Raw genomic sequence first — 27,703 nt, forward strand, 5'->3', positions numbered from 1 at the left:
GTTCACTGATCATTGACACCACAGCCTAAACCAGTCGTGTAAACACATTGCACATATTTGACATCTTTCTTACCTTTTATATTTTTCCTTGGTCTTCTTCCATAAAGCAGGATCACTTTTATGGCATCTTGCTTTGTCTTTTGGAGCTGGAGTAATTCTTGCTTCCACCATAATCCTATTTTGTCACAAAACTGCACACGTCTTCATATTTTACTGACGACAGCTGTAAAAACGCGCGAAAAATATCGCGCATGTCCTTTGACTGGAATATGAAGAATTTCATTGTCTGATAGGATAAGGCAACTATTGGAACGACACGTGGAGTAAATAAGGCAAGTTTTGGAATGATGACCGATATTTCTATGGTAAAGAACAGCTTTTGAGTGAATATAGACTAATCAGTCAATGCGCTGGGTACTGAAGAAAATCGGACTAGGCTTCACTCATTTCGTAAAAAAAATTGGATAAGACCAGTTTTGGGACGGACCACCTCATATACACTGAAGATCCAAAGAAACTGGTACACCTGCCTAATATCATGTAGGATCCTCACGAGCATACAGAAGTGCCACATCATGAGGTGGCATGAACTCGATTAATGTCTGAAGTAGTGCTGGGGGGAATTGACACTGAATTCTGCTAGGCTGTCAATAAATGTGTAAGAGTACGAGGGGTAGAGATCTCTTCTGAACAGCATATTGCAAGGCATCCCAGATACACTCAATAATGTTCATGTCTGGGGAGTTTAGTGGCCAGCAGAAGTGGTTAAACTCAGAAGAGAGTTACTGAAGCCACTTTGTAGCAATTCTGGATGTGTGGGGTGTCAAATTGTCCTACTGGAATTGCCCATGTTCATCAGAATCCACAATGGACATGAATTGATGCAGGTGATCAGACAGGATGCTTATGTACGTGTTACGTGTCAGGGTCATATCTAGCCATATCAGGGGTCCCATATCACTCCAACTGCACATGCCCTGCACCATTACAGTGCATCCACCAGCTTGAACAGTCCCCTGCTGACATGGAGGGTCCATGGATTCATTAGGTTGTCTCTATACTTATACACATCCATCCACACGATACAATTTAAAATGAGATTCATTCGACAAGGCAACATTTTCCCAGTCATCAACAGTCCAATGTCAGTGTTGACCAATCCAGGTGAGGTGTAAAGCTATGTGTTGAGCAGTCATCTTGTGGTATTCACTGAGAAGATTATCCTTGGTAGCAGTATGCTGTCTTTGGGAAGGAGTTTGTGATGAGGCAAGCTGGGATCTCTTTACTTCCTCTCTTGTTTTGCCATCTGCCTCCTCCTTAACTTAATTTTATTTTCATTTTTGCCTTGTGGCGACGTCATTTATCCACTGCGCCAAAAACAGTGGGTGAAAGCTGCAGCTGATAGAAATTTATCTTTGCCGTAGTTGGCTTGGTTACGAGTTGTTTATTCTTGTTAGTTTTTGATCTGTGCTTGAAAAATAAAATGTTTTCTCATCTCATGAAAAAGCTGTTACTTCCTAAAATATAAAGGCTCCCATAGTGGTGACCCCAAAAAATCGTAGCAGAAGCATAAAGAAAATGTATATACTGACGAGAATAATGAATTCAGAGACAAAAGCATGGGGCAGTGGAATCAAGATTGAAGACTACAGTCTGTTCAACCAAGGATCGCAGTCCACGCCCTTTGATTCACCACAAAATGGAACGACAGATGTTAACGCAAAAGGTGGGAATACCTACGCGCGACACGGAAATGTTAAGCTTTCCGCGTTCTGGCCGACGCGCCCCCAGCTTTGGTTTACGCAGGCTGAATGCATATTTCGGCAGCGTGGGGTGTCTAACAACATTGACAAATTTAATATAGTGGTTTCACATCTAAATTTAGAAGTGATAGAGCAAGTAGAAGAAACCTTGTCACAACAAAATTACTTTGTGCTAAAGGAAGCTCTCATACAGCATTATATGTTGTCACCAGATTTGCGACTACAAAAAATTTTCGCATACGAAGATTTGGGCGACAAGTACTCAAAGCCTTACGTACATTAGCCGGCCCAGAACTCCTACCTGAAGAGTCTTTACGTCTAATATGGCTTCGTAAACTTCTTGCCAACATCCGTGCCGTCATTGCAGCAGAAACAGACTTACCATTGCAAGTCTTAGCAAAAAAGGCAGACACCATCGCAAACACCTTAACCGAAGTTTCTGCGTGTTCCGAATTCAACTACAGCCAGGATAGAGGCCCAAGAACGTGTAATGTGATGGAATCTGACGTCAGTGAGCCAGGAACATGCAATAATACTTCCCAACAGCAGTGCTCATCGACCGAACCCACCATACAGCAACTGGCAGCACAAGTGGCAAAACTCAACGTGCAAGTAACTTCACACCACCAGCAGCTACGAAGTCGCAGTTGGAAAAGACAAAGAAATGCTATCCAACAGGATTTGACAGATCAATGGTGCTGGTACCACAGACGCTTCGGTAACACTGCCCGTCAATGTATTCAACCCTGCAGCTACCCAAACTTAAAAGGCGGGCGTTAAGGGGCGCTAACGTTCGTCAACAACAACATAGGCACACAAGTCATAGCGTGATTCAAAGAGGTGAAAACGCCACGGTATCTGCAGTCAACCAATCACACCGATTGTTCGTGTTGGACCTCTCTTCAGGTGAGAAGTTTCTGATTGACACAGGTTCAGAAGTCAGTGTTTGTCAAAGAAAGAGAGGTGATATACTCACGACAACAACACAACATGTGCTGACTGCGACAAACAATTCCAGAATATCTACCTATGGTGAGAAACAGATGGCATTACATCTGAATTCCAACTTCCATCCAAAATGGACTTTTGTGGTTGCTGATGTGCCGAGTCCTATAATTGGAGCGGACTTTTTACGGAACTACCGACTTATGCCCGACCTGGTTAACCGTCATTTGGTGACAGTTCCCACAGAAGGGATATTGCCTACTGTGTCTTCCGCATCGGTTCAAATGCAGTGCGATGTGCCCGTGTCTTTCCGCACGAAGATTTCCGGCTCCTCTACCGCGTCATCCGTGTCGGGATATTGTGATACGATAACATACCCACAACTAAGCAGGGCGCACACGTGTGCATCACGCAAGAAGACACCCAACAGTCGTAACGATTCGTATACTGTAGGCAATATCAGAGCACTGTCGGAGGAATCACTTTTTTGTAAACTGCTTCAAGACTTTCCAGCACTTACTGAACCCGTCAATGCAACCAGGAAATGCAGACACAATACTCAACACCACATCAGCACAACACAAGGTCAACCCGTTGCCTTCCGCCCGCGGCGTCTGCCTCCAGGGAAGCTGCTTGTGGCGCGAGCTGAGTTCGACAGACTTCTAAAAACAGGTATTGTAAGTAGGTCTGATAGTTCATGGGCATCTCCAATTCACATGGTCCGTAAAAAAGACAATTCATGGAGAGTATGTGGAGACTACAGGGCGCTTAATGCCCGCACAATTCCCGACTGCTACCCAGTACCCAATGTGACTGATTTTAACAGTACGATTAGCAATGCCAAAATATTTAGTGTGATTGATTGCCCCAAAGCATTTTCCCAGATTCCCATGGCTCCATCTGACATTAAAAAAACAGCAGTTATCACACCATTCGGTGTGTATGAGTACAATTTTATGCTACTTGGCCTCAGAAACGCTGCCCAAACATGGCAAAGATTCATGCATGAGGTGCTTCGAGAATTACCATTCGTATTTTGTTATATGGACGACATTTTAGTATTCTCTGGTTCTGTATATCAGCATGTCAAACATCTGCGGCAGCTTTTCCGATGTCTGACAGAGTATGGCATAATTATTAACGAAACAAAGTGCACATTTGGAAAACGCAAGGTTAAGTTCCTGGGATATTTGGTTTCAGCAGCAGGCCTGTCACCTTTGCCTGAGCGTATTGAAGCAGTACAACAGATGCCCCTTCCCACAACTTACAAAGGACTTCGCAGATTTTTAGGCATGCTCAACTATTACGGACGTCACTTACCTAAATTAGCTGCCGCCCAAGAGCCACTCACAACGTTACTTGCAGGTAAAAATACAACAGGAAATCGTAAAATTCCATGGAGTCCAGATGCTGAAGCAGCTGTCCATGACTTAAAGAAATGTCTTTCTCGGGCAACACTACTGGGACATCCAAGATTGAGCGTTCCTTTAGCGCTCATGGTTGATGCAAGCCAAACAGCAGTGGGTGCAGCGCTACAGCAAGAAGTTGATGGCAGATGGCAGCCGCTCGCATTTTTCTCTAAAAACCTGACTTGACAGCAGCAAAAATGGAGTGCTATTGATCGTGAGTTGCTTGCTATTTACTTAGCCATAAAGCATTTTCACATGTCTGTCAAAGGGAGGCACTTTGCACTTGTTTACCGATCACAAGCCGTTAGTAGCTGTATTTCAACGAGACACAGAGCTCAATTCACCACGTCAGTGCAGGCAAGTCGAGTACATTGCACAGTTCACAACTGATGTGCGTCACATTTCAGCAAAAGACAACCTGGTCGCAGATTGCCTGTCTAGGAATTGTGCCAGTTTAAATTCAATTCGTTGGACCGAGTTAGCATCTAAACAACGAGAAGATCCTTTCTTGCGCCGTCTAATAGAGGAATAGAGAACTGCGCTGCAGCTCAGATGGTGTGTCTGTCCCAAATGTTCCAGAGGGAATCTGGTGTGACGTAGCAAAAGGAAAGGAGCGACCTTACATACCAGAACAATATCGTCGCGAGATTTATAGTGCACTACATAACCTATCACATCCAGGAGTGCGAGCTACAGCCAAGTTACTTTCCTCCAAAGTAGTGTGGCCTGGAATACAAAAAGATTGTCGTGCATGGGTGCGTGCATGCCTAACATGCCAGCGTAATAAAGTCAGCAGACATGTCTTTGCACCATCTGCAAGATTTTCACATATACATATGGACATTGTGGGCCCGCTATCATGCTCTTCAGAACAACACTATTTGCTCACAATCATTGATCGTTTTACCAGGTGGCCAGAAGTAGTTGTAATACAAGACATTTCTGCGGAGTCGGCTGCAAAAGCACTGTTGCATTCATGGTTCTCCAGGTTTGGCATTCCGCAAAACATAACAACAGATCGCGGAAGGCAGTTTGAAAGCCAACTTTTCAATGAACTTTTACTACTGTGCGGGTGCAACCACCTACGCACCACAAGCTATCATCCATCTAGTAATGGAATGGTGGGACGACTACACCGCACGCTCAAAGTTGCATTAATGTGTAGTTCCACTTCATGGCCTGAAGCTCTACCGCTGGTCCTACTCGGACTGAGAATGGCCGTGAAAGAGGACTTACAATGCTCTTCCGCAGAATTGGTTTATGGCGAGCAATTGAGGGTTCCTGGAGAATTTATCGTTCCAGTATCTATACAGCCATTCGCCCCTGAGCTATGCACGCAATTCGCGAGACAACTCAGTGTTAGAATGAGAAACATCAAACCCACTAACCCTGTCAGACATGGAGACCGGAGAGTGTTTGTACATAAAGACCTACAAGCAACGTCCCACATGTGGCTTAGAGATGATACGGTGTGCCCGCCGCTTGTTTCGCCTTACTCTGGACCATACAGGGTAACCACAAGAGGAAGCCACAGCTTCAAAATCGATAAGGATGGTAAAGAAGAGACAGTCTCAATTGAGCGGCTTAAACCTGCTTACACCGAAGAGGGTACACTCCTTCCTCGGTCTGCAAAATCACCCTCAAACGTGGAGGCCAAAGAAACAGCAGATAGTCTCGCCGAGCCCTCGGTTTCAGAAGAGGACAACGAAGCAGCAAGTGCAGAACAGGAGCAGCCATTGCCTGCACCAGATGTTTTCACGAGAGCTGGTAGAAAAATCAAGTGCAAGTTTCCCCACATACCTGGTGCACCCGGTTTCAAAAGGAGGGGGGCTGATGTGGCGACGTCATTTATCCACTGCGCCAAAAACAGCGGGTGAAAGCTGCAGCTGATAGATATTTATCTTTGCTGTAGTCGGCTTGGTTACGAGCTGTTTATTCTTGTTAGTTTTTGATCTGTGCTTGAAAAATAAAATGTTTTCTCATCTCATGAAAAAGCTGTTACTTCCTAAAATATAAAGGCTCCCATAGCCTAATTACCATTAACATGAATGAGTATACTCTGCATTTCCATAAAACAGAAAGTTTGGCCCACAGCCTTAAGAAATATAGCACCAGGTCTAATTTTGTGCTGAGTTTTGCGTATGTAATTAATTACCCAATTTATTTTGACCATTCCTAGTTAATATCTTGTGTTCCACATCATTATAGAGTGAAATCATTAATTGTTTCATGACTAAGATTCTAAACAAATATAAATTATGTACTAATTATAAATGTTTGGAAGAAGAACTACTAGGATTCTTAAAGTATTTATTTTGCTCTATTCAAAAACATATTAGCAAAGCCAGCCCTTAATTGATTCCAAAATAATTACCAGGTTTGTTAAAAGTATTGTTTGTGTAACTATATCTATTAATTTCATTATTTAAACAAATAATTTGACCTAACCTTTATGCTAGAAGGAACTGTTAAAGAGAAGGAATTCTTCATTGTATTCAGTTAATTGAATGAGTTATGTTTTAATTGGAATTTCTGTAACTTAAACATTGAACAATGTATAGTTTCAGTGCCTATTATTGTGAGGATATATAAAGGACAGGATTTTGGTCCCAAGACAGTTGGTCCATGGCTGATTTTCAGACATTAAACCTGTATTGGTTAGATTAACAACAATGCATCAACTTAACAGTGCAATAAGTGTAACACAATTAGGTTGTGTGCTAGAGCAACTAATGACAATGTGTGTTTAATTTATTTGAAAAATAGTGTCACACGTACCGTATTATTCTGAAAGAACTGTGAACTGTGTGGTTAGGTTTTTTATTGCTCATGGGTGTTCAACAGCAAACTATTGTAGCAGTATGCTGATGCTCACTGCAACTTAATAATGAGGCTTATCAACATTTACCAATAGTGAACTGGCCATATAATTGTGTAATGTTGGGGGGTTGAGAACAGTGAAAGTAAAGAACTGTGAAACACAATTGTACAACTGTCAGCTACATTATTTACAGTAGTCAGTGTTGAACTCCCCCCCCCCCCCCCCCCCCAATTTTTCAGCCATATAACAATGCAGTACGTTGACACCGAGGACTATCAACCAAGAAATGAAGCAGGCGAATGTCATATACGGTACCCTTTCGGGTGGGGACTATTGTATTTGGACACAGTAAACAAGGACTCGCAAACTTTGGACAGTGAAATGTGCAGTTTAAATTGAGTGACTGAATTTAAAGTCAGTGTGGCACCAACATTACTGAGAACACTAAACAGAGTAATTGACAGTGAAAAGTAATTACAGTATTCCAAAAGGTTTATTTCGGGTGAACAAGTAATGTGGTAGGAAGCATTAACAACACAGCATAACAACAGAAGATATTGGCCAAGGTTATGTAGGCAGCCATTACAAATGTTGGATGCAGCAGCCAATCTGGAATCCAGTTCATCGGAGCAGCCATTATAGAGGACAGCCGCAGCAGCCAACCAAAAATCAAGCTCGTCAGAGCAGCCATTATGAAGAGAATCCACAGCAGCCAATCAGCATGCCAGCTGGACTCCACCCACCAGATGTAAGCAAGCGGTTTTGGACAAGTGGGAGTAACTGCAGCAACAGCAGAAATGAGTGAATAAAAATAAGGTAATTCATAGTAAAAACCATTTTATATTAAGTGATACATAATGAGTGGCCTTAACGAACAATACTGTGTGATGGGGGAGGATGGACAACAGGGGATTGTGAACAGTGAAAGTAAAGAACTGTGAAATACAATTGTGTAACTATAGGCTACATCATTTCCATTAGTCAGTGTTGAACTTCCACCCCCCATTTTCAGCCAGTATAAGAATGCAGTATGTCAACACCAAAGACTATCAATGAAGAAATAAAGCAGGTGAACGTCACAAGTTCAGCTATGATTGGTATGCATTCTTACCAGAGTAATTATTAGTTTCCTGTTCACATGAAATTTTCAAATCCAAAGAGTGTTTCTGATTCCTGGTTAAATTCTAGTGTAATACTACATTAATGGCAGACTGAAAGACACAAGCCATTTTTCATTCTTCATCAGCCAGTGTTTGTAAACAAATCTTGAAATCTAATGGTCCCATGGGACCAGTGACACCTGTTTCCTTAGCCACTTGGCCTGCCTCTCACTGTCAGTCAGAGCTAACTCAGCTGGGACCCAATGAAACAAGATTCCCATACCTCTTGTTTTATTCACTAGAATTTCTCATAAAATTTCTCTGAATGATGACCTGCTCTATTGTTATCATATCCATAGTAAAAACAGAGTAATTTGAGGGCTATGGATATTTCTGCTTCAGGGCAAAGAATGCTCACCCTACTGCTGAAGTATGTCAATATTAAGAGTCATCAATAAACAGCTGAGCAAAATCTGGCCATTGATTATTAATGTAGTTTTTGAAACCAATCTAGCTGGAACAATTTTCCACAAAACTGTAACAGGGACATTGAAGTTTAGCTGGTGGTATTCTGCTCAGTCCTTTGTTCCATTGCAGATATGCGCAACCAAATGTCAGTCACAAAATAAGCTTTTGACCAACAAAGCCTTTGTCAAAAATAGATGACAGGTGCACACACACACACACACACACACACACACAAAAGGCAGACTGGCTTCAGCAGCTAGAGACTGTAGTCATGTATGTGTGAGTTGCATTTTCTTGAGTGTGAGTGTGTGTCTGTTGTCTATTTTTGACAAAGGTCTTGTTGGCACAAAGCTTATTTTGTGACAGTCTTTTTGTTGCCCCTGTCTGCAACTCAGCATCTCTGCTGTATGGTGAATTACAGCCATTAAAAATTTATGGCTAAAGCATGTAAAAAGTTTAACAATGCTTGTGGTTTGTAACGTCTGTGGGTTTCACAAGAGTAAATAATAGCAACCTCCCAAAGTAATTACACATTTAAGAATCACTCATGACAAAGCAAATGTGAAAATGGTGACTGTTTGTTATGCCAGTGCTATGGGCTGGTGGTGTTGTACTAGAAGCTCATACTGGCATATATTCATCACTCATAATTGAAACACTACTCTTTTAATAATTCCTCATCACCATATTTCCAATTACTGTCATCACTTTCATCACATTGTCCCTGAATTACTAATTCTCCACTTTCATCTTAAATTTTGTGTTCATTAACATTCCACATAATGCCACTTCTCTAACACTGACCAACTCATAGTTCTGACTTCAGTGAGTCATTGCCTACATGAAAATGCATGCACACTAGAATAAAAAATCTTGCATTCTTAACAATACAATGTCCAATGACTGTAAGCCTGGTCGCTAAACTTAATGATAGCAAACATTTCCTGTTTTAACATCTGCTTAATTGTGAGTGATTCTTAAATGCATTAATACTTTGTTAGGTTGCTATTATTTACTTTTGCAGAACCTGCAGATATTACATACCATGAAGATTGTTAAACTTTTTACATGCTTTAGCCATTAATTTTAATGGCTGTAATTATTTTTTTATACTAGGTCTTGTTACCCCATGCTCCAGTTTGACATTCATGAACTGGTAATTAATGCCAGTTTTACTACTGACAACAACCTATAATGGATCACTTTTTTTGATGTACAACTGAATTATGGTACATCATAGCTTCCCAATTGTTTGGGGGCTAATTGTAATGTGTAGGCTTTCACAACTGGTGTCTTCATTAGTTGAAACATCCAGGCTGAGAGGCCATGGTCGATCTGTAAGACTTCTGCTTCCTGATGTTTTGTTGCCAACTGTGGGCAACATCTTCCAAAGTGAGTCAATGACTGGAGGAGAAGAGGATACCCAGGAGGACACATGAGATGAAACTGGAAGGAAAGAGACCAAGAGGAAGACTGAGAGACATACAGCTGAAAGGAGTAGAGGAATGCGTCCAGAAGAAGGAGAAGACTGGACCAAGGTGAAGATGGAGAGATGGTGGCAAGACAGAAGATGATGGAGAGGCCTATGTTCCAGACAGACCCAGCCAGAGGCTGGAAACTGTCCAAGATGATGATGATGAATTGATTGTTTTCGTTGTTATAAAAAACAGATTTGTATCACATACAAAATTAGCATGCATGTTTGTACAGTATTAAACATTTATTGTCATCTAGGAAATATAAACTCAACTGCAAGGTGAGAAAAAATCACATTGAATCCACCAGAAAAATAAGATTAAAAACTTGTGAGTGGAAGGTGTCTTACACATTATCTCATTCTGACTAAATGGGCGAAGTCCCACAGAGATGTCATGCTATAATGGTTGACAAAATGTACCATGGAATAAATATCTTATGACATGTAAACAACACAAAACAAAAATCATCACTTTGCAGTATCATTACTTAAATCACTAAGAAAAACTGCTGATGGTGGTGTGGTACAAATAGTACTATAGCAAGCAAATCCTTTTTTTCAGTGGACAGTCATGAAATGTTTTGCACTACTGAAATTTGTGTGTGAATGAAATCTCCAACAGTTTTGCCTTTCTTTAGGATGTTTATATTTTCCCACTGTTCATTGTTGCTGAATGTCCTTTTTATGTGCATTATTCCATGTCACATGATCTTAGTTTGTGCAGCATAACTGATGATTAGCTATGTTTTGTTGATGACTTTATCAGTAGCAGTCAATAAAATCCATTTCTTCCATTGTGAGGGTGTTGAATGGTAAAGAATGGCATGCTGAAGTAACTACTTCTTTTAAATCATCAGGTACCTAACACTTAACTACCTTCTTGCACTTTTGTATTAAGGCAAAATTTCTATTACAGGATATGAAACTGTGGTCTGAAACCAGATACTTATGTTACATGCAGTCAAATAGGGCACAAGGCACTGTGAACATATACATATATAAAAGGACACAGTTTTTGTTTCATCCACAGTAGTTCTCACTGCAAGTTGCAAGTATCCTTTTGTTATCAGACACAATGACAGTAATTGTAGTGCAATTCAGAACATGGAATAGACATGACGCCTTGTTGTTAGCTCCTTGAGACACTTCACCTTCATGTGAAAATTACATTATTGCCTCACTGTTGTGAGCATGAGCACAGAAGTTGTAATATGAAACCTGGTGTAAGTTTAACATATCGGGGTGTGTAAGTGTTGTAACAAACAATACTTGTTACAGATCGATTGCTTATGTCCAAGTGTTACATCCACAACATGACAAACAATATGGCAGTTATTGCATTTGAGCATTAAACTGATGTAATTCAACACTAATTGTTGAACATGTTCAGTCTGTTCATCACTGTTATAATTCGTTACCTTTGTCATAATGATGAAGTGCTTTCAGTGTAATATAGTCACATGGTTGTAGCGCCTTTAGAGTGAATAAAATCAATTCTGAAAAAAAGGGTACTTAGCACATTTGGAGTATTAGATCTTCACATATTCATCTCATTGGGATCAGCCAGTCTTTCTGTCCATATCACCACAACTGTAAGAAGAATTGACACAGTGAACACAACAGCAGATTACTGCTCTCTCTTGCATACCTCTTATCATGTGATTATCTGAAGATGAACAGATTTGGGTGAACCACAAGAAAATCACTAAATCGAAGCATAACACTAGCAGATACGACAAATATTACTTTGTATTTCTAATAAAAATAAAATGCATTCCTCGATTCTTTCACTCTTGCATCTTATAATCATTTATAACAAAAGCATGAAAAACATTCATATGATTCCCAAAACTTGTGATACCGTGATCCAAAAATGAAAGAGGGTGGAAGGAGAATGGAAGAAGTGAGTAATTTTTAAAATGGTCAAACAAAACATCAGCTATCACTCCTACACTAACAGCAAAGTATATTAGGAAGAGAAGGAAGTTTATGATTTGTTATCATTTTCTGTGCTATTACTATTTGCTGTTTTTTATGACTTCCCTCCTTTGTACATATCTAGAAAATAACAGGGATATTGGACCAACAGCCTTTCCTGTTTATGGATCAAATGCTATGTCAGCAAATTCAGCTCTCAAGATGATTACAGCAGGTATCATTGTTGAGGTCCTGGTGTAGTGGCTCCTAATTAGTTTAAAACTAACCTAGACTTTGCAGCCTGGGGTCCGATTCCCCCCCCCCCCCCCCCCTCGTAAGTACGACTTGAATATCCCCCTGGGTTTATTAACATACTGCAAACAATGAGCAAAGTCTAGCAACTTAAATTGGTAGAATTTTTGACTTTTCCAAAGATTTCACCCAAAAAGTTTATTTACATATATTTAACTTGTGTATTTCAAAAGTCTACACAGTTTGCTGTAAATCAGTAGCAGTTAGTATTGAATGAGACAGCACTCTGAATTTGTCATTATTTTAATTTCATACTAGGTCCTGAAAGAAAATCGAGAATACCTGATGAGGAAACAAATACAATAACAGCTTATCATGAAGGTGGTCATGCAATTGTTGCTTTTTATACAAAAGATTCACATCCACTGCATAAAGTGACTATTATTCAACGTGGTTCATCTCTTGGCCATGTAAGTTCAATAGTGCTGACAATTCAAGAAATTATGTACTAAATTTTCAGTATAACATAAAACAGTCAACTTAAATCACCCTTCTTGGTAAAGATTTTTTCCATAGATCTTCAAAGAAGTTAAAAAAGACTTGCCCATTATTTGTCACACCAGACAAACAACATTGTAAAGTTCACTGATCAGCCAAAACATTATGACCACCTACCTAATAGTCGGTGTGGCCACCTTTGGCATGGATAACAGTGGAAATGGATCATGGCATGTAAGAAGTGTGGCCTTGGAGATCATTGGAGGGAGTAATTCCCATAAATTCCGGGGAGGGGGTCGATGAGCTCTGACTCCACATCCCAGATGTGTTCAATCACGTTCAAATCTGGCAGATTTTGGGGCCAAAGCGTCAACTGGAACTTGCCACTGCGTTCCTTAAACCACTCTATCGCACTCCTGACATTGTGAGGCCTCGCTGAAAAATGCCACTGCTGTCGGGAAACATGAGCATCATGAAGGGGTGTTCGTGGTCTGCAACTAGTGTATGATGCTCCTTGGCCATCATGGTGTCTTTCACAAGCTCCAGTAGACCCATGGATGCCCACATGAATGTTCCCCAGAGCATAATGGAGACGCCACCAGCTTGTCTCCACCCCATGGTACATGTGTCAAAGGAGCTGTTCCCCTGGAAGGCAAGGGATTCGTGCCCTCTCATCTGCATGATGAAGAAGGTATTGGGATTCATCATACCACACAATGCTCTGCCTCTGCATCAACATCCAGTGCTGATGGTCATGTGCTCATTTCACTTGTAGCTGCCAATGTCGTGGTGTTTCTATTGGCACATGCATGGATCGTCGGTTGTGGAGGCCCATTGTTTGAAGTGTTTCGTGAACTGTGTGTTAAGATAAATTTGTAATCTGCCCAGAGTTAAAATCTGATGTTAGTTCTGCCACAGTTCACCACCTGTCTTGTTTTGCCATTCTGCCCAGCCTACAAGATCCAATGTATGTAATGAGGAGTGGCCGCCCAACCCCACAGTGTCCCAACATGTTTTCACCTGGGTTTCACCACATATCGAAGACACTCACCGCAGCACTCCTCAAACACCTGACAAGTTGTGCAGTTTCTGAAATGCATGTGCTGAGCCTCCATGTCATCACAATCTGCCCTCAGTGAAACTCAGATAGATGACACACCTTTCCCATTCTACACATGGATAACACGCTCACTGGTTCACTGGTACTGTGTGCTTTGCACGTATGTCTGACTAGCAGTCATTCATCACCAGGCAATGCTGCTATCACCTAGATAGGTTTTTATTGATAGCATATCAGTAGTCATAATGTTCTAGCTGATCAGTGTATAATGGCATCTTCAATACTGTTTGCTTAGACAATGTCTTAGATGTACATACATTTTTTACATATATTGCTATGTAAATACTTTGTCTAGACTGCATACATGCCAGAAAAAGAGAGATACTATGTTACAAAGTCACAGTTTATGGCTGTGTTGGATATGCTGATGGGTGGTCGAGCAGCTGAAGAGCTCATCTTTGGTCCTGATAAAATAACTTCAGGAGCCTCAAGTGATTTGAAGGTATTAATAATTTTATTAAACATGTAACTCCAAAATAACAGTAGACCATTAGCTGTTAAATGAAATCCTTTCACAGAGCAGGAAAGTGTGAGTGCCCGCATGTGCGTGTGTGTGCACACTATGTGGTTTTTATGAGAGTTTGATAAACTTGGTGTACACCTGGTAATTACTTGAGTGTTTACCAATTATATCACATAGTAAACCCATCCAGCTGTTGATTGAGAACATTTAAATCTTTCCATTCTTGCGATGTTACACTTGTATGAGAATAAATGATTTGTAGTTAAACATAATTAGTACCTACTCATGATCAGTGGTTGCCATTGTCTGTAGAACCAGTTTACATTTATTCTAGCAGTTGTAAAAACTACCCTTTGTTGAAGGCAAATGCAAATACTGTAGTGTTTTTGACCTACTGTCCACATTCTCAATTATTTCTGCTAATTATATTTGTAAAATCAGACCAGTTGACTGCACTACATACACTTGCATAAACATTCTCTTTAATTATGCTTCATCTCTATTTAATTCACCAAAACTGATGCCAAAGTATACTTGAGGCATATCAGGTTAGAAGTACTCCACCTGTTACGATTACAACTCTTCGTAACAACTAATTTATTCTGAGTTTTATCATATCTTGGTACAGCTTCATATGTAATTTATATGTGACATGTGCATATATTTCAATATGTTATCTAGGCTGAAATCCATTTGCATTTATTATTCAGGTTATTATTTTTAATTTGCTGATTCTTGTAGTGTCTACGTCTTTCATGAGTGCTTTGGTAATCAAAAGGTAGGGCTAATAGAAAGTTACATTACAGTTGCCCTGAGAAATTTTTGGTGCACTAATCTGCATATTTAGCTGAATTGACATACAACATTAGAAAGACTGATATTCCAACTGTTCAATAACATATCCAATTTTCATAAAACTAATTAACTCAGAAAATAATTAACATTGCAGTACCACACCATTATATCTTTTCATTGCAGATTTTGCCTCCATGCCTTTTAGATTCTGAACTTCGACATTATACTTTTGTTGCCATAATTTTTATGAACAAGATGACATACTTTACTAATTGATTAAGTCACCAATTACAGTTTTTAATAATTTGTCATAACTTAAGTTATTTATAATTGTCAGTCTTACTTGTAACTAGGGTAGTCCCAAAGTGCATGAGATTGTGGGATTTCGGTTGGGTTGTAGCCAAGGAAACACACACATATCTGTAGGACTCGTATTTCATACAGACATCCACATTACAACAAATCACACAGCTAACTCCACTGGCAAGATGGCGTGGGCCGTTAGTTTACAGAGTCAAAGAACTTGCGATGGCAGAGATATGTCATTTGTACTTGTCAACACAACACAGCCCCCCCCCCCCCACAGTGGAAGAGGGGCATGTCTGATGACAGGGATTGAGGGTGATGGCAGTGATGTGAAGAGGATGTCCATCGCTGGAAGTTGTTGTGGCAGGGACCACGCTGGGAGGTCAACATGGAACTCCTGTAGGTGGTGTGGATGAACAAGGCATTGGCCTGTGTGTCGCCTGCATGATCGGCTGGCAGCAATCGAACTGTATCCCTCCCTAGGGGGTTATCATAGCTCGGAGGAGGATGTGGTCGACCCTGCACGGGAGCGGACGGAAGCCAACGGTTGACTGACGAAACGGGTCCCCAGTGAGGTGGGGCGAGTTGTCTTACAGCAGGGTGAAGATGCGGTTGTCACCGATGAGGATGGTCACGTCCTCCACGTGTTCGGACGGTATGTTGGTTTGCAGAACCACTAGATGGGGTAGGGGGGAGGAGGTAGAGAGAGAAGGTGAGAACCTGAGGAATGGTGCTGATGGTGGCACAGATGCATGTTTGGGTGAGGGCTGCTGCAGCAGCAGCTCTGAAGGGTCATAGCTGGAGTGAGAGTCCTCAGTGCTGGGAGACTGCATGATGTTGTCGGTTGTGAAAGACACTGGGTCAATTTGTGCCAGTTTCACGCAGTGGAGAGAAACAGTGAGTAGCGAACCTCTTAACCTGGATGTCCATTGTGTCAGGGGGGCTGTTTATGATCTCATATGGGCATGAATAAGGTGGGGTGAGTGGGACCCAGATGGCATCATAGCAGAAAAAAACGAACTTGCATGAGAAGAGATCGGAGGGCATGTAGGAGCAGGGGGATGGGGGAGGGGGCGTATGGCACGACAAGAAAGTCAGGGAAATGTTTGCAAAATGTGTTCAGATCTGGCTTATAAAGTCGGGAAGGGGGGTGGGATTGTCAGGGGAGGTAGGTTGTAATATCTCCCCAGGGAGGACAGGGTTTACATCACAGACGAACTCACTTGTGGTGACCTCGATATCTGGTTTGTATTATGACCAGAGGCTGAGGAGTACCCACGGGATGGCCTCGGTCCAAAGACTGTCATGACACTGCAGTGCTGTCTTGAAAGTGTAATGACACCATTCTACCAGTCCATTTGCTTGGGGGTGGTAAGCAGCCATGTGACATTTGTTGATACCACACAGCTGGCAGAGTTGGGTGAAGTGTACTGATTCAAACTGCTGGCTCTGGTCAGTGGTGATGGTAGCGGGGCAGCCAAAGTGGGAAACTCAGGAAGAAACAAAAACCTTAGCCACAGTTTCGGCAGTTATGTTGGTGAGAGGTACAGCCTCTACCCACTGAGATAAAAGACTGATGGAAGAAAGAACATAACAGAAGCCCTCTGAGGTGGGGAAGGGGGCTGATGAGGTCCAGGTGTACGTGGTGAAAGTGTGGTTGGTGACTTTGTTCTGCTGGCAGGTGATGCAGTTCTGGGCCCAGGTCTGACAATCGTGCTAAATGTCTCATCACATGAATCATTCGGACCCAAGGCGTGGAGATGACTTAATTCCGGGGTGTGCTAGAGAATATAGTGTGTCAAACACTGAATGGTGGAAGGGGGTGAGGATGAGGGGTCGGAGGGTGCCAGTGAAAGAGTCGCACCAGACCTCCTCTCAGATGCTGGAAAATTTTGCTTTGGTGAAAGACAGCGAAGTCGAGACACTGTTCAGAGGTTACTGTGTATCCTCATCCTGGTTTTGTAGGGACACCAGATCGGAAAGGTCGACAACCGTTGATAAGTTGCTAATGTGGGAAAGGACATTGCAATGATGTTGTCGGCACCTCTGATATGGCGGACGTCATTAGAAAACTGAGAGATGAAATTGAAATACCAAAAGTGACAAGAGGGACGGGGGGGGGGGGGGGGGGGGGTGTTTCAGGAGGAGGGTGGCATATGGCATCTGCTAATGGTTTATGGTTGTTCAGGATGTAGGAAAGTCGGCCCTTGACATCAGGGCAGAAGTGTTTCACCACCTCATAAACTGCTAAAAGTTTGCAGTCAAAGGCTGAGTATTTCCATTGGGCATGTAAAAGTTTCTTCGAAAAGAACTGAAGTGGCGTGACCATGTCATTGTGGCGTTATTGTAGGACCACACCTACCATGGAGTCATTGTCATCCATGGCGATGAAGAGTTCACCATCTGAGAATGGATGAGTGACGATGATGGCTCGTGGGAGAGAGTCTTTCAGGGCATCGAAGGCTGCGTGCATTGGTTCCATCCAGGGAACAGGGCACGTGCCTCAAGTTTGCAAGAGTGTTAGTGAGGATGGCCTCGTTGTTGACTGCTGCAGGCAAATGATGACAGTAGTAGTTTATTGTTCCCACGAACCGATGGAGCTCTTTGTATGTGGTAGGGAGTAGCATGGATAAGACTGATTGCACCTTTGATTCAGGGGGCTGTATGCCAGCGGCCGAGACTGTATTCCCAAGAATTGGACAGATTGATGGCGTAGTTGCTGTTTGTCAGTGTTGATCTAAACTCCGTTTGATGTGAGAGTGTCATTTACTATTGTGATGTGGCGTTTGTGATATTGCGCAGATTTGGTGAAGATCAGGATATTGTCAAGATATACAAAACAGAAGTCAAACTGGAGCAAGAAAGAGTCAATAAGAAATGGAGCAAGAGAGATCACGTTTGGGTGGCGTTTTTTAACCTGAATGGCATGAAATGGTATTCGTACAACCTGATTTGGGGGGGGGGGGGGGAGGAAGGGGGAGGGGGTATGATCGTCATTTTCAGAATGTCTTTGGGTGCGACTGCCATTTGGTGATAAGCGCATTTGCAACCCAGTATGCTGAAGATTGTAGCACCCAAGAGAAGGTAGGTGGAGTCAGAAATGTTCGGTATAAGATAATTGTCCATCACAGTTCTTGCATTCAAGCATCTGTAATTGCCTCACATATGAAAGGAGCCATCAAGTTTAGGGATGAGGTGTATGGGTGACGACCAGTTACTATCGGAGGGCCGTAAAATGGCTGCCTCAAGAAGTTCCCATATTTGCTGGCGATCCGAGCATAACTTGTGTGAGTTATTCGATGACTGTGCATGGGCGGGGCATGGTGCTGGTAGATTTATTAGGGGTGCATGGCTTGGCAGCATAGTTGTCTGCTCAAGAGGGGAATGGCAGCAAAAAAGTCACATGTTTCTTATGTTTATGCTGGCGTTTTTGTTTTGGTTTTCTTTTGTTTATTGTTTTGGTTTTCTTAGGGCGCAAAACTGCTATGGTCATTAGCGCCCAGCCCGTGACTTAGGAAAGAGTAAAAAACCGAAATTGAAAACCAGTAGCAATGGGAACAAAGTCATAAAATTGGAGAAACTAAAAGCAGAAGGAAGGCTTAAAAATCCACCACAGAAAGGGGTTGGTAGTCCCCAAAAAAAAGCTTCAAATGACTGACGTCATTTCACTGGCACAATAAACTGGAGAACGCGGTCGGCTGAGCGCGTGTCATCTGCTAAAATCGACGATAGATCAGGCGAAAGCTGTAGACAGGAGCGTAACGGATTAAAATAGGGGCACTCAATTAAAAGGTGTCTCACCGTCCACAGCTGAGAGCAGTGGGGACAGAGTGGGGGAGGATCGCCGCTTAAAAGATGTCAATGGCTAAAAAGACAGTGCCCTATCCAGAGTCTGGTTAAAATTTCCTCCTCCCGACGACGCGTTCGGCAGGAAGAGGTCCAAGCACAAGGAAGAGCTTTCACGTCGCGCAATTTATTATGGGTAAGTGTCGACCAATGCGTGTGCCATAAATGAACAGCACGTCGACATAGAACGCTCCGTAGATCGGCGAAGGGAATCGATTGAATAGCTGGCCGAGGAAGAGAGACTGCAGCCTTGGCTGCAATATCGGCCGCCTCATTTCCACAGATACCAACGTGTCCCGGGAGCCAGAGGAACGCCACCGAGACGCCCCCCAGGTGGAGCAAGCGAAGACAGTCCTGAATCCGGTGGACCAGAGGGTGCACAGCATAAAGAGCTCGGAGACTGAGGAGAGAGCTGAGAGAATCTGAGCAGATAACGTACTGTATCCGCTGATGGCGGCGGATGTAGTGGACAGCCTGGAGGACAGCGTAAAGCTCCGCAGTATAAACCGAACACTGGTCGGGAAGCCGAAAGCGATTTGGGGTGTCGCCAACAATATAGGCACTCCCTACACCTAACGATGTTTTCGAGCCGTCGGTGTAAATAAATGTGGCGTCCGTCATTTGTGCACATAGAGCAGCAAATGCCCGACGATAAACAAGTGGAGGGGTACCATCCTTGGGAAATCGACAAAGGTCACGGAGCAGGCAGATCCGGGGATGGAGCCAAGGCGGTGCTGTACCCCAAGTTGTCAAGAAGGTTTTAGGAAAGTGGAAGGAAAGAGAATGGAGCAGTTGACGGAAGCGGACTCCCGGTGGTAGTAGGAAGGAAGGGCGGCCTGCATACCCTACATCAAAGGAGGCGTCGAAAAGAATGTCATGGGCTGGATTAGCAGGCATGGAAGACAGATGGCTAGCATAACGACTCAGAAGGACTGCTCGCCGATTGGACAGCGGAGGTTCAGCAGTCTCAGCATAAAGGCTTTCCACAGGGCTAGTGTAAAAAGCTCCAGACACTAAACGTAATCCACGGTGGTGGATAGAGTCAAGACGCCGAAGAATAGACGGCCGAGCAGAGGAGTAGACTATGCTTCCATAATCCAATTTCGAGCGCACTAAGGCGCGATAGAGGCGGAGAAGGACCACTCGGTCCGCTCCCCAGGAGGTACCATTTAGGACACGGAGGGTGTTAAGGGATCGCAGACAGCGAGCCGAAAGATAGGAAACGTGGGAGGACCAGCACAGTTTTCTGTCAAACATAAGACCCAAGAATTTAGCAACGTCTGAAAACGGAAGGTTGACAGGACCTAGATGTAAGGAGGGCAGAAGAAACTCCTTACGTCGCCAAAAATTAACACAAACGGTCTTACTGGGAGAGAAACGGAAGCCGATTTCGATGCTCCAAGAGTGGAGGTGATCGAGACATCCTTGAAGACGTCGTTCAAGAAGGCTGGTCCGTTGAGAGCTGTAGTAGATCGCAAAATCGTCCACAAAGAGGGAGCCCGAGACATCAGGAAGGAGACAATCCATAATTGGATTGATGGCAATGGCAAACAGTACAACACTCAGCACGGAGCCCTGGGGTACCCCGTTTTCTTGGGAGAAAGTACGGGAGAGAGTAGTGTTCACCCGCACCCTAAATGTGCGCTCTGCCATAAATTTGCGAAGGAAAAGGGGTAGCCGACCTCGAAAGCCCCAAGAGAACAGTGTGCGGAGGATGTCTGTCCTCCAACAGGTATCGTATGCTCTCTCCAGATCAAAAAATATTGCTACTGTTTGGCGTTTCCGGAGAAAATTGTTCATAATATAAGTGGAGAGAGCAACAAGATGGTCAACTGCAGAACGATGCTTTCGGAATCCGCATTGTGCAGGTGTTAAAAGACTGCCACCACGCTAAACGGTAATTCACCATACGCTCCAAAACCTTACAGACACTACTGGTGAGAGAAATGGGGCGATAGCTTGGGGGGAGATGTTTGTCCTTTCCAGGTTTCGGAACAGGAACGACGATAGCTTCCCGCCATCGTCTGGGAAAAGTACTGTCGGTCCAAATTCGATTATAAAGGCGAAGGAGGTAACTAAAGCGTTTATTTTGCATTTTGTTTACGACCTTCCACTAAGGAAGGGATTCTATTTGTTTTTATCTGCTCTGCATAGTAACTAACAGTTCTTGATAAAACTTTACGTAGTTTTCGTGTTAGATTTCTTAGTGTTTTCTTGATCGTTTAGAACAGAAAGCGCCCTAAAACCGTCTTTTGTTTGTTTCGCGGCCGTTAGCCACTAGTCACTTGAATCAGCAGTTGTCTTGTGACAGCCAGAGCGAGAGCACCAGCAGCAGCGAGTACTGTTTGTATAAAGCGTTTTTGTACTTATTTGCTGCGCTTAGCTTTTAAATAGTTTTTCTGGGAAAACCTAGCGTAGTTTTCGTGTCTCGTATTTCAGTGAGTGTTTCTTGATTATCAGAGTAGCTCATCAGAAGATTATCTTGGGAATTTGTCACCGTATAGAGTAGGGTAAACATAGTCATGTGTAGGGACTGTGGTTGTTGTGAGCGGACGCAAGGAGAATTGGCCACTCTTCGGGGGCAGGTGGAGGCCTTGTCTGTTAGGCTCATCGAGCTCGAGGCGCAGGCGTCGGCTCGTAGTGGCGTTGGGGCAACTGTGGTGAGACCTATGCCTACTTCGGTGGCCTTGGAATCACATGGAACCCCTGATGTCGCTGCATCTTCCGGCAGTGAGCATCTTACCGGTCAGCCATCACTCCAGGGTGAATGGCGGACAGTGGTGGGCTCGCGCGTGCCTGGCCGAAAGGCGAAGGTGGGATCTGGCCGCGTGGCAGCTGCCTTACCCCTTTCCAACAGGTACGGGGTGCTTCCTAGTGGTGATGACATCGTTTCCGAGCCACCACAGGATGCCTCGCCTGTTGGGCCAGTGGCCGATTCTCCGGCAAGGTCCCGACAGTCACAGAGGGCGGGCCTATTAGTTATAGGGAGCTCCAACGTTAGGCGGGTTATGGAGCCCCTCAGGAAAATAGCGGGTAGGTCAGGGAAGAATGCCAGTGTGCACTCAGTGTGCTTGCCGGGGGGTCTCATCCGTAATGTGGAGGAGGCCCTTCCGGCACCTATTGAACGCACTGGGTGTGACCGGCTGCAGATAGTAGCACATGTCGGAACGAATGACGCCTGCCGCTTGGGTTCTGAGGCCATCCTTGGTTCCTTCCGGCGGCTGGCTGATTTGGTGAAGACAACCAGCATCGCACGCGGAGTGCAAGCTGAGCTTAATATCTGCAGTATAGTGCCCAGAGTCGATCGCGGTCCTCTGGTTTGGAGCCGTGTGGAGGGTCTAAACCAGAGGCTCAGACGACTCTGCGACTATAATGGTTGCAAATTCATCGACCTCCGTTATTGGGTGGAGAACTGTAGGGCCCCCCTAGACAGGTCAGGCGTGCACTACACACCGGAAGCAGCTACTAGGGTAGCAGAGTACGTATGGCGTGCACACGGGGGTTTTTTAGGTTAGAGGGACCCCCCCTTGGGCGAAACGATAAAATACCTGACGGCTTACCAGAGAGGACATTATCATCGTTGATAAAGAACGTCCGTCCTCAGAGACCAAAAACAGGAAAAGTTAACGTAATATTGGTAAACTGCAGAAGTATCCAGGGCAAGGTTCCTGAATTAGTATCTCTTATTGAAGGAAATAGTGCGCATATAGTATTAGGAACGGAAAGTTGGTTAAAACCGGAAGTGAACAGTAACGAAATCCTAGACACAGAATGGAATATATACCGCAAGGATAGGATAAACGCCAATGGTGGAGGAGTATTTATAGCAGTAAAGAATTCAATAATATCCAGTGAAGTTATTAGCGAATGCGAATGTGAAATAATCTGGGTTAAGTTAAGTATCAAAGGTGGGTCAGATATGATAGTCGGATGCTTCTATAGACCACCTGCATCAGCAACCGTAGTAGTTGAGCGCCTCAGAGAGAACCTGCAGAACGTCGTGAAAAGTTTCGTGATCATACTATTGTAACAGGGGGAGACTTCAATCTACCAGGTATAGAATGGGATAGTCACACAATCAGAACTGGAGCCAGGGACAGAGACTCTTGTGACATTATCCTGACTGCCTTGTCCGAGAATTACTTCGAGCAGATAGTTAGAGAACCAACTCGTGAAGCTAACGTTTTAGACCTCATAGCAACAAATAGACCGGAACTTTTCGACTCCGTGAATGTAGAAGAGGGTATCAGTGATCATAAGTCAGTGGTTGCATCAATGACTACAAGTGTAATAAGAAATGCCAAGAAAGGAAGGAAAATATATTTGCTTAACAAGAGTGATAGGGCACAAATCGCAGAATATCTGAGTGACCACCATCAAACGTTCATTTCTGAGGAAGAGGATGTGGAACAAAAATGGAAAAAAATTCAGAAACATCATCCAGTACGCCTTAGATAAGTTCGTACCGACTAAGGTCCAAAGCGAGGGGAAAGATCCACCGTGGTATAACAATCATGTACGAAAGGTACTACGGAAACAAAGAAAGCTTCATCATAGGTTTAAGAGTAGTCAAATCATAGCTGATAAGGAAAAGCTGAACGAAGCGAAAAAGAGCGTAAAGAGAGCAATGAGAGAAGCATTCAACGAATTCGAACATAAAACATTGGCAAACAATCTAAACAAGAACCCTAAAAAGTTTTGGTCATATGTAAAATCGGTAAGCGGATCTAAATCCCCTATTCAGTCACTCGTTGACCACGATGGCACCGAAACAGAGGACGACCGAAGAAAGGCAGAAATACTGAATTCAGTGTTCCGAAACTGTTTCACTGCGGAAAATCGTAACACGGTCCCTGACTTCAGCCGTCGCACGGACGCCAAAATGGAAAATATTGAAATAAACGATATCGGAATTGAAAAACAACTGCTATCACTTAGTAGCGGAAAAGCATCCGGACCAGACGAGATACCCTTAAGATTCTACAGTGATTATGCTAAAGAACTTGCCCCCTTTCTATCAGCAATTTATCGTAGATCGCTGGAAGAACGTAAAGTACCTAGCGACTGGAAGAAAGCGCAGGTCGTTCCCATTTTCAAGAAGGGTCATAAATCAGATGCGAATAATTATAGGCCTATTTCGCTTACGTCAATCAGTTGTAGAATAATGGAACATGTTTTGTGTTCTCGTATTATGACGTTCTTAGATAATAAAAAACTCCTTCATCATAACCAACATGGATTCCGCAAACAGAGATCATGTGAAACTCAGCTCGCCCTATTTGCCCAAGAAATTCACAGTGCCGTAGACACTGGCGAGCAGATTGATGCCGTATTCCTGGACTTCAGGAAGGCATTTGATACGGTTCCGCACTTACGTTTAGTGAAAAAAATACGAGCTTACGGAATATCGGACCAGGTTTGTGATTGGATTCAGGATTTCCTAGAAGAAAGAACACAACATGTCATTCTTAACGGTTCAAAATCTGCAGATGTAGAGGTAATTTCGGGAGTACCGCAGGGAAGCGTGATAGGACCTTTATTGTTTACAATATACATAAATGACTTAGTTGACAACATCGGTAGCTCCGTGAGGCTATTTGCAGATGACACGGTTGTCTACAAGAAAGTAGCAACATCAGAAGACTCGTACGTACTCCACGAGGACCTGCAGAGGATTAATGCATGGTGCGACAGCTGGCAGCTTTCCCTAAACGTAGATAAATGTAATATAATGCGCATACATAGGGGCAGAAATCCATTCCAGTACGATTATGCCATAGGTGGTAAATCATTGGAAGCGGTAACGACTGTAAAATACTTAGGAGTTACTATCCGGAGCGATCTGAAGTGGAATGATCACATAAAACAAATAGTGGGAAAAGCAGGCGCCAGGTTGAGATTCATAGGAAGAATTCTAAGAAAATGTGACTCATCGACGAAAGAAGTAGCTTACAAAACGCTTGTTCGTCTGATTCTTGAGTATTGCTCATCAGTATGGGACCCTTACCAGGTTGGATTAATAGAAGAGATAGACATGATCCAGCGAAAAGCAGCGCGATTCGTCATGGGGACATTTAGTCAGCCCGAGAGCGTTACGGAGATGCTGAACAAGCTCCAGTGGCGGACACTTCAAGAAAGGCGTTACGCAATACGGAGAGGTTTATTATCAAAATTACGAGAGAGCACATTCCGGGAAGAGATGGGCAACATATTACTACCGCCCACATATATCTCGCGTAATGATCACAATGAAAAGATCCGAGAAATTAGAGCAAATACGGAGACTTACAAGCAGTCGTTCTTCCCACGCACAATTCGTGAATGGAACAGGGAAGGGGGGATCAGATAGTGGTACAATAAGTACCCTCCGCCACACACCGTAAGGTGGCTCGCGGAGTATAGATGTAGATGTAGACTATGGGTTAATAAATGCAGCAACATTTGGACGTGGATACCATCCGGTCCTGGGGCGGAGGAGTGAGAAGAAGAGAGTGCATGTTGGAGTTCCCGCATGGAGAAAACAGTATTATAGCTTTCGCGATTTTGAGAGGAGAAAGCAAGAGGTCGCACTTCCGCTGCACGTTTCTTCGGGAGAAACGCTGGCGGGTAATTGGAAGAGCTTCAAATCTCAGCAAAGTGCTGACCCAACGAGTTAGAAATTGCAACAGGGTCCACGAATGTATCATGCGCGACAGTGAGCCCAGAGACCGGGGAGAAACTAGGCGCGCCTGAGAACCGTCGAAGCCGACTCCAAACTTCTGAGGAGGGAGTGAAGGTGTTAAATGAGCTAATAAAGAATTTCCAGCTTGCCTTCTAGCTATCGCGGATGACACGACGGCATCGCGCACGGAACTGCTTATAGCGGATATAGTTGGCCAAAGTAGGATGGTGGCGGAAAACGCGGAGAGCATGTCGCCACTCACGTATTACATCACGGCATGCCTCGTTCCACCAAGGAACTGGGGGGCGCCGAGGCAATTCAGAGGTGCGTGGTACTGAATTTTCCGCAGCTGTAAGAATAACGTCGGTAATATGGGTGACCTCATCGTCGACGCTGGGAAAGTGACGGTCATCGAATGTCGCTAGAGACGAAAAAAGTGTCCAATCAACTTGGGCAAACTTCCAGCATCGTGGGCGCATGTATGGCAGTTGAGGCTGCAGTCGAAGGACACATGGAAAGTGGTCACTTGAGTGTGTATCATCAAGGGCGAACCATTCGAAGCGCCGAGCTAGCGGAACAGTACCGACCGCAAGGTCCAAATGAGATAAATTTGTCGTGGAGGCAGATAAAAATGTAGGGACCCCAGTGTTGAGGCAAACTAGATCCGCTTGGTGGAAGACGTTTAGCAATAGTGAGCCACGTGGACAAGGATGTGGAGATCCCCAAAGCGGGTGGTGGGCATTGAAGTCCCCAACCAGCAAATAGGGGGGGTGGAAGCTGACCAAGAAGATGAAGGAGATCAGCTCGTGCCATTGGTGTGGACGATGGAATGTATACAGTACAAAGAGAGAACGTGTATCCGGAAAGGGAAAGATGGACAGCGACAGCTTGGAAGGAAGTGTTTAAATGGATTGGGTAATAATGGAGAGTTTCATGGAGAAGAATCATGAGTCCTCCATGTGCTGGAGTGCCTTCAACAGAGGGGAGATCATATCGGACGGACTGAAAATGAGGGAGAACAAAGCGGTCATGGGGACGCAGCTTTGTTTCCTGAAGACAGAAGATGACCGGCGAGTAGGATCGTAAGAGGATCGACAATTCATCCCGATTGGCTCGAATACCGCGGATATTCCAGTGGATAATGGACATAGGGTGAACAGAAAATGGAGGAATGTGACCAAGGGTGCTGTCAACTCAATGACTGCTCAGAGCTTGCGACCGACAGCATGGAATGGCATTCAGCCGAAGGCAGAAGATCCTGATCCATAGGTTGGTCAGGAGCAGCTCCTGCCACCAGCGATCGGCCGGTTGACCGGCCACCAGCAGTGCGCCTCAGCGACACAGAAGACGGCCGAGGGCGATTTCCGCCAGGTGGTGCTGTAGATGGGACACGCCTTGGCGGAGAAGGAGAGGAACTGGGTTTCTTTGTAGCCTTCTTGGAAGTATCATGTTTAGAGGAAGGAGGAACCGATGGTTGGGAAATTGCCGTACGTAAAAACTCTTCACGAGTATGCTCTTTTTTCGAAGTCTTGGTGTCTGACTTTTGGGCTCGAGATTTAGCAGAACTCGACGAAGGATGAGCCAGAGAGTGGGCAAGCGAAAGTGGTGAGGTTGAACGGGCGATCTTTGCGCTGGCCGATCTGACGACCATCGCACTAAAGGTGAGGTCGCAAGTCTGCGTGGCCACCTCCTTTGTTGGCCGAGGAGAAGCAAGGACAGTGCTGTATTTTCCTGTCTGAGGCACGGTGGGCTGTCGACTGGCGAATAATTTTCGAGCAGCAAAGGTCGACACCTTTTCCTTCACTCTTATCTCCTGGATGTGCTTTTCGTCCTTAAAAACGGGGCAATCTCGAGAGGAAGCA

At 44.0% G+C, this 27,703-nt stretch overlaps 1 protein-coding gene across 1 annotated transcript in view; it reads left to right on the forward strand.

Moving 5' to 3' along the window:
* Nucleotides 1–27,703, forward strand: part of LOC124596716 (ATP-dependent zinc metalloprotease YME1L-like) — a 168,381-nt gene that overhangs the window by 126,714 nt on the left and 13,964 nt on the right. Inside the window, exons 11-12 of the mRNA XM_047135891.1 lie at nucleotides 12,471–12,622; nucleotides 14,066–14,212. Of these exons, the coding sequence (XP_046991847.1) occupies nucleotides 12,471–12,622; nucleotides 14,066–14,212 (299 nt within the window). The remainder of the gene's footprint in view (nucleotides 1–12,470; nucleotides 12,623–14,065; nucleotides 14,213–27,703) is intronic.

Source organism: Schistocerca americana, chromosome 1 (genome assembly GCF_021461395.2).
Source record: "Schistocerca americana isolate TAMUIC-IGC-003095 chromosome 1, iqSchAmer2.1, whole genome shotgun sequence".
In the NCBI taxonomy this organism is placed as follows: domain Eukaryota; kingdom Metazoa; phylum Arthropoda; class Insecta; order Orthoptera; family Acrididae; genus Schistocerca; species Schistocerca americana.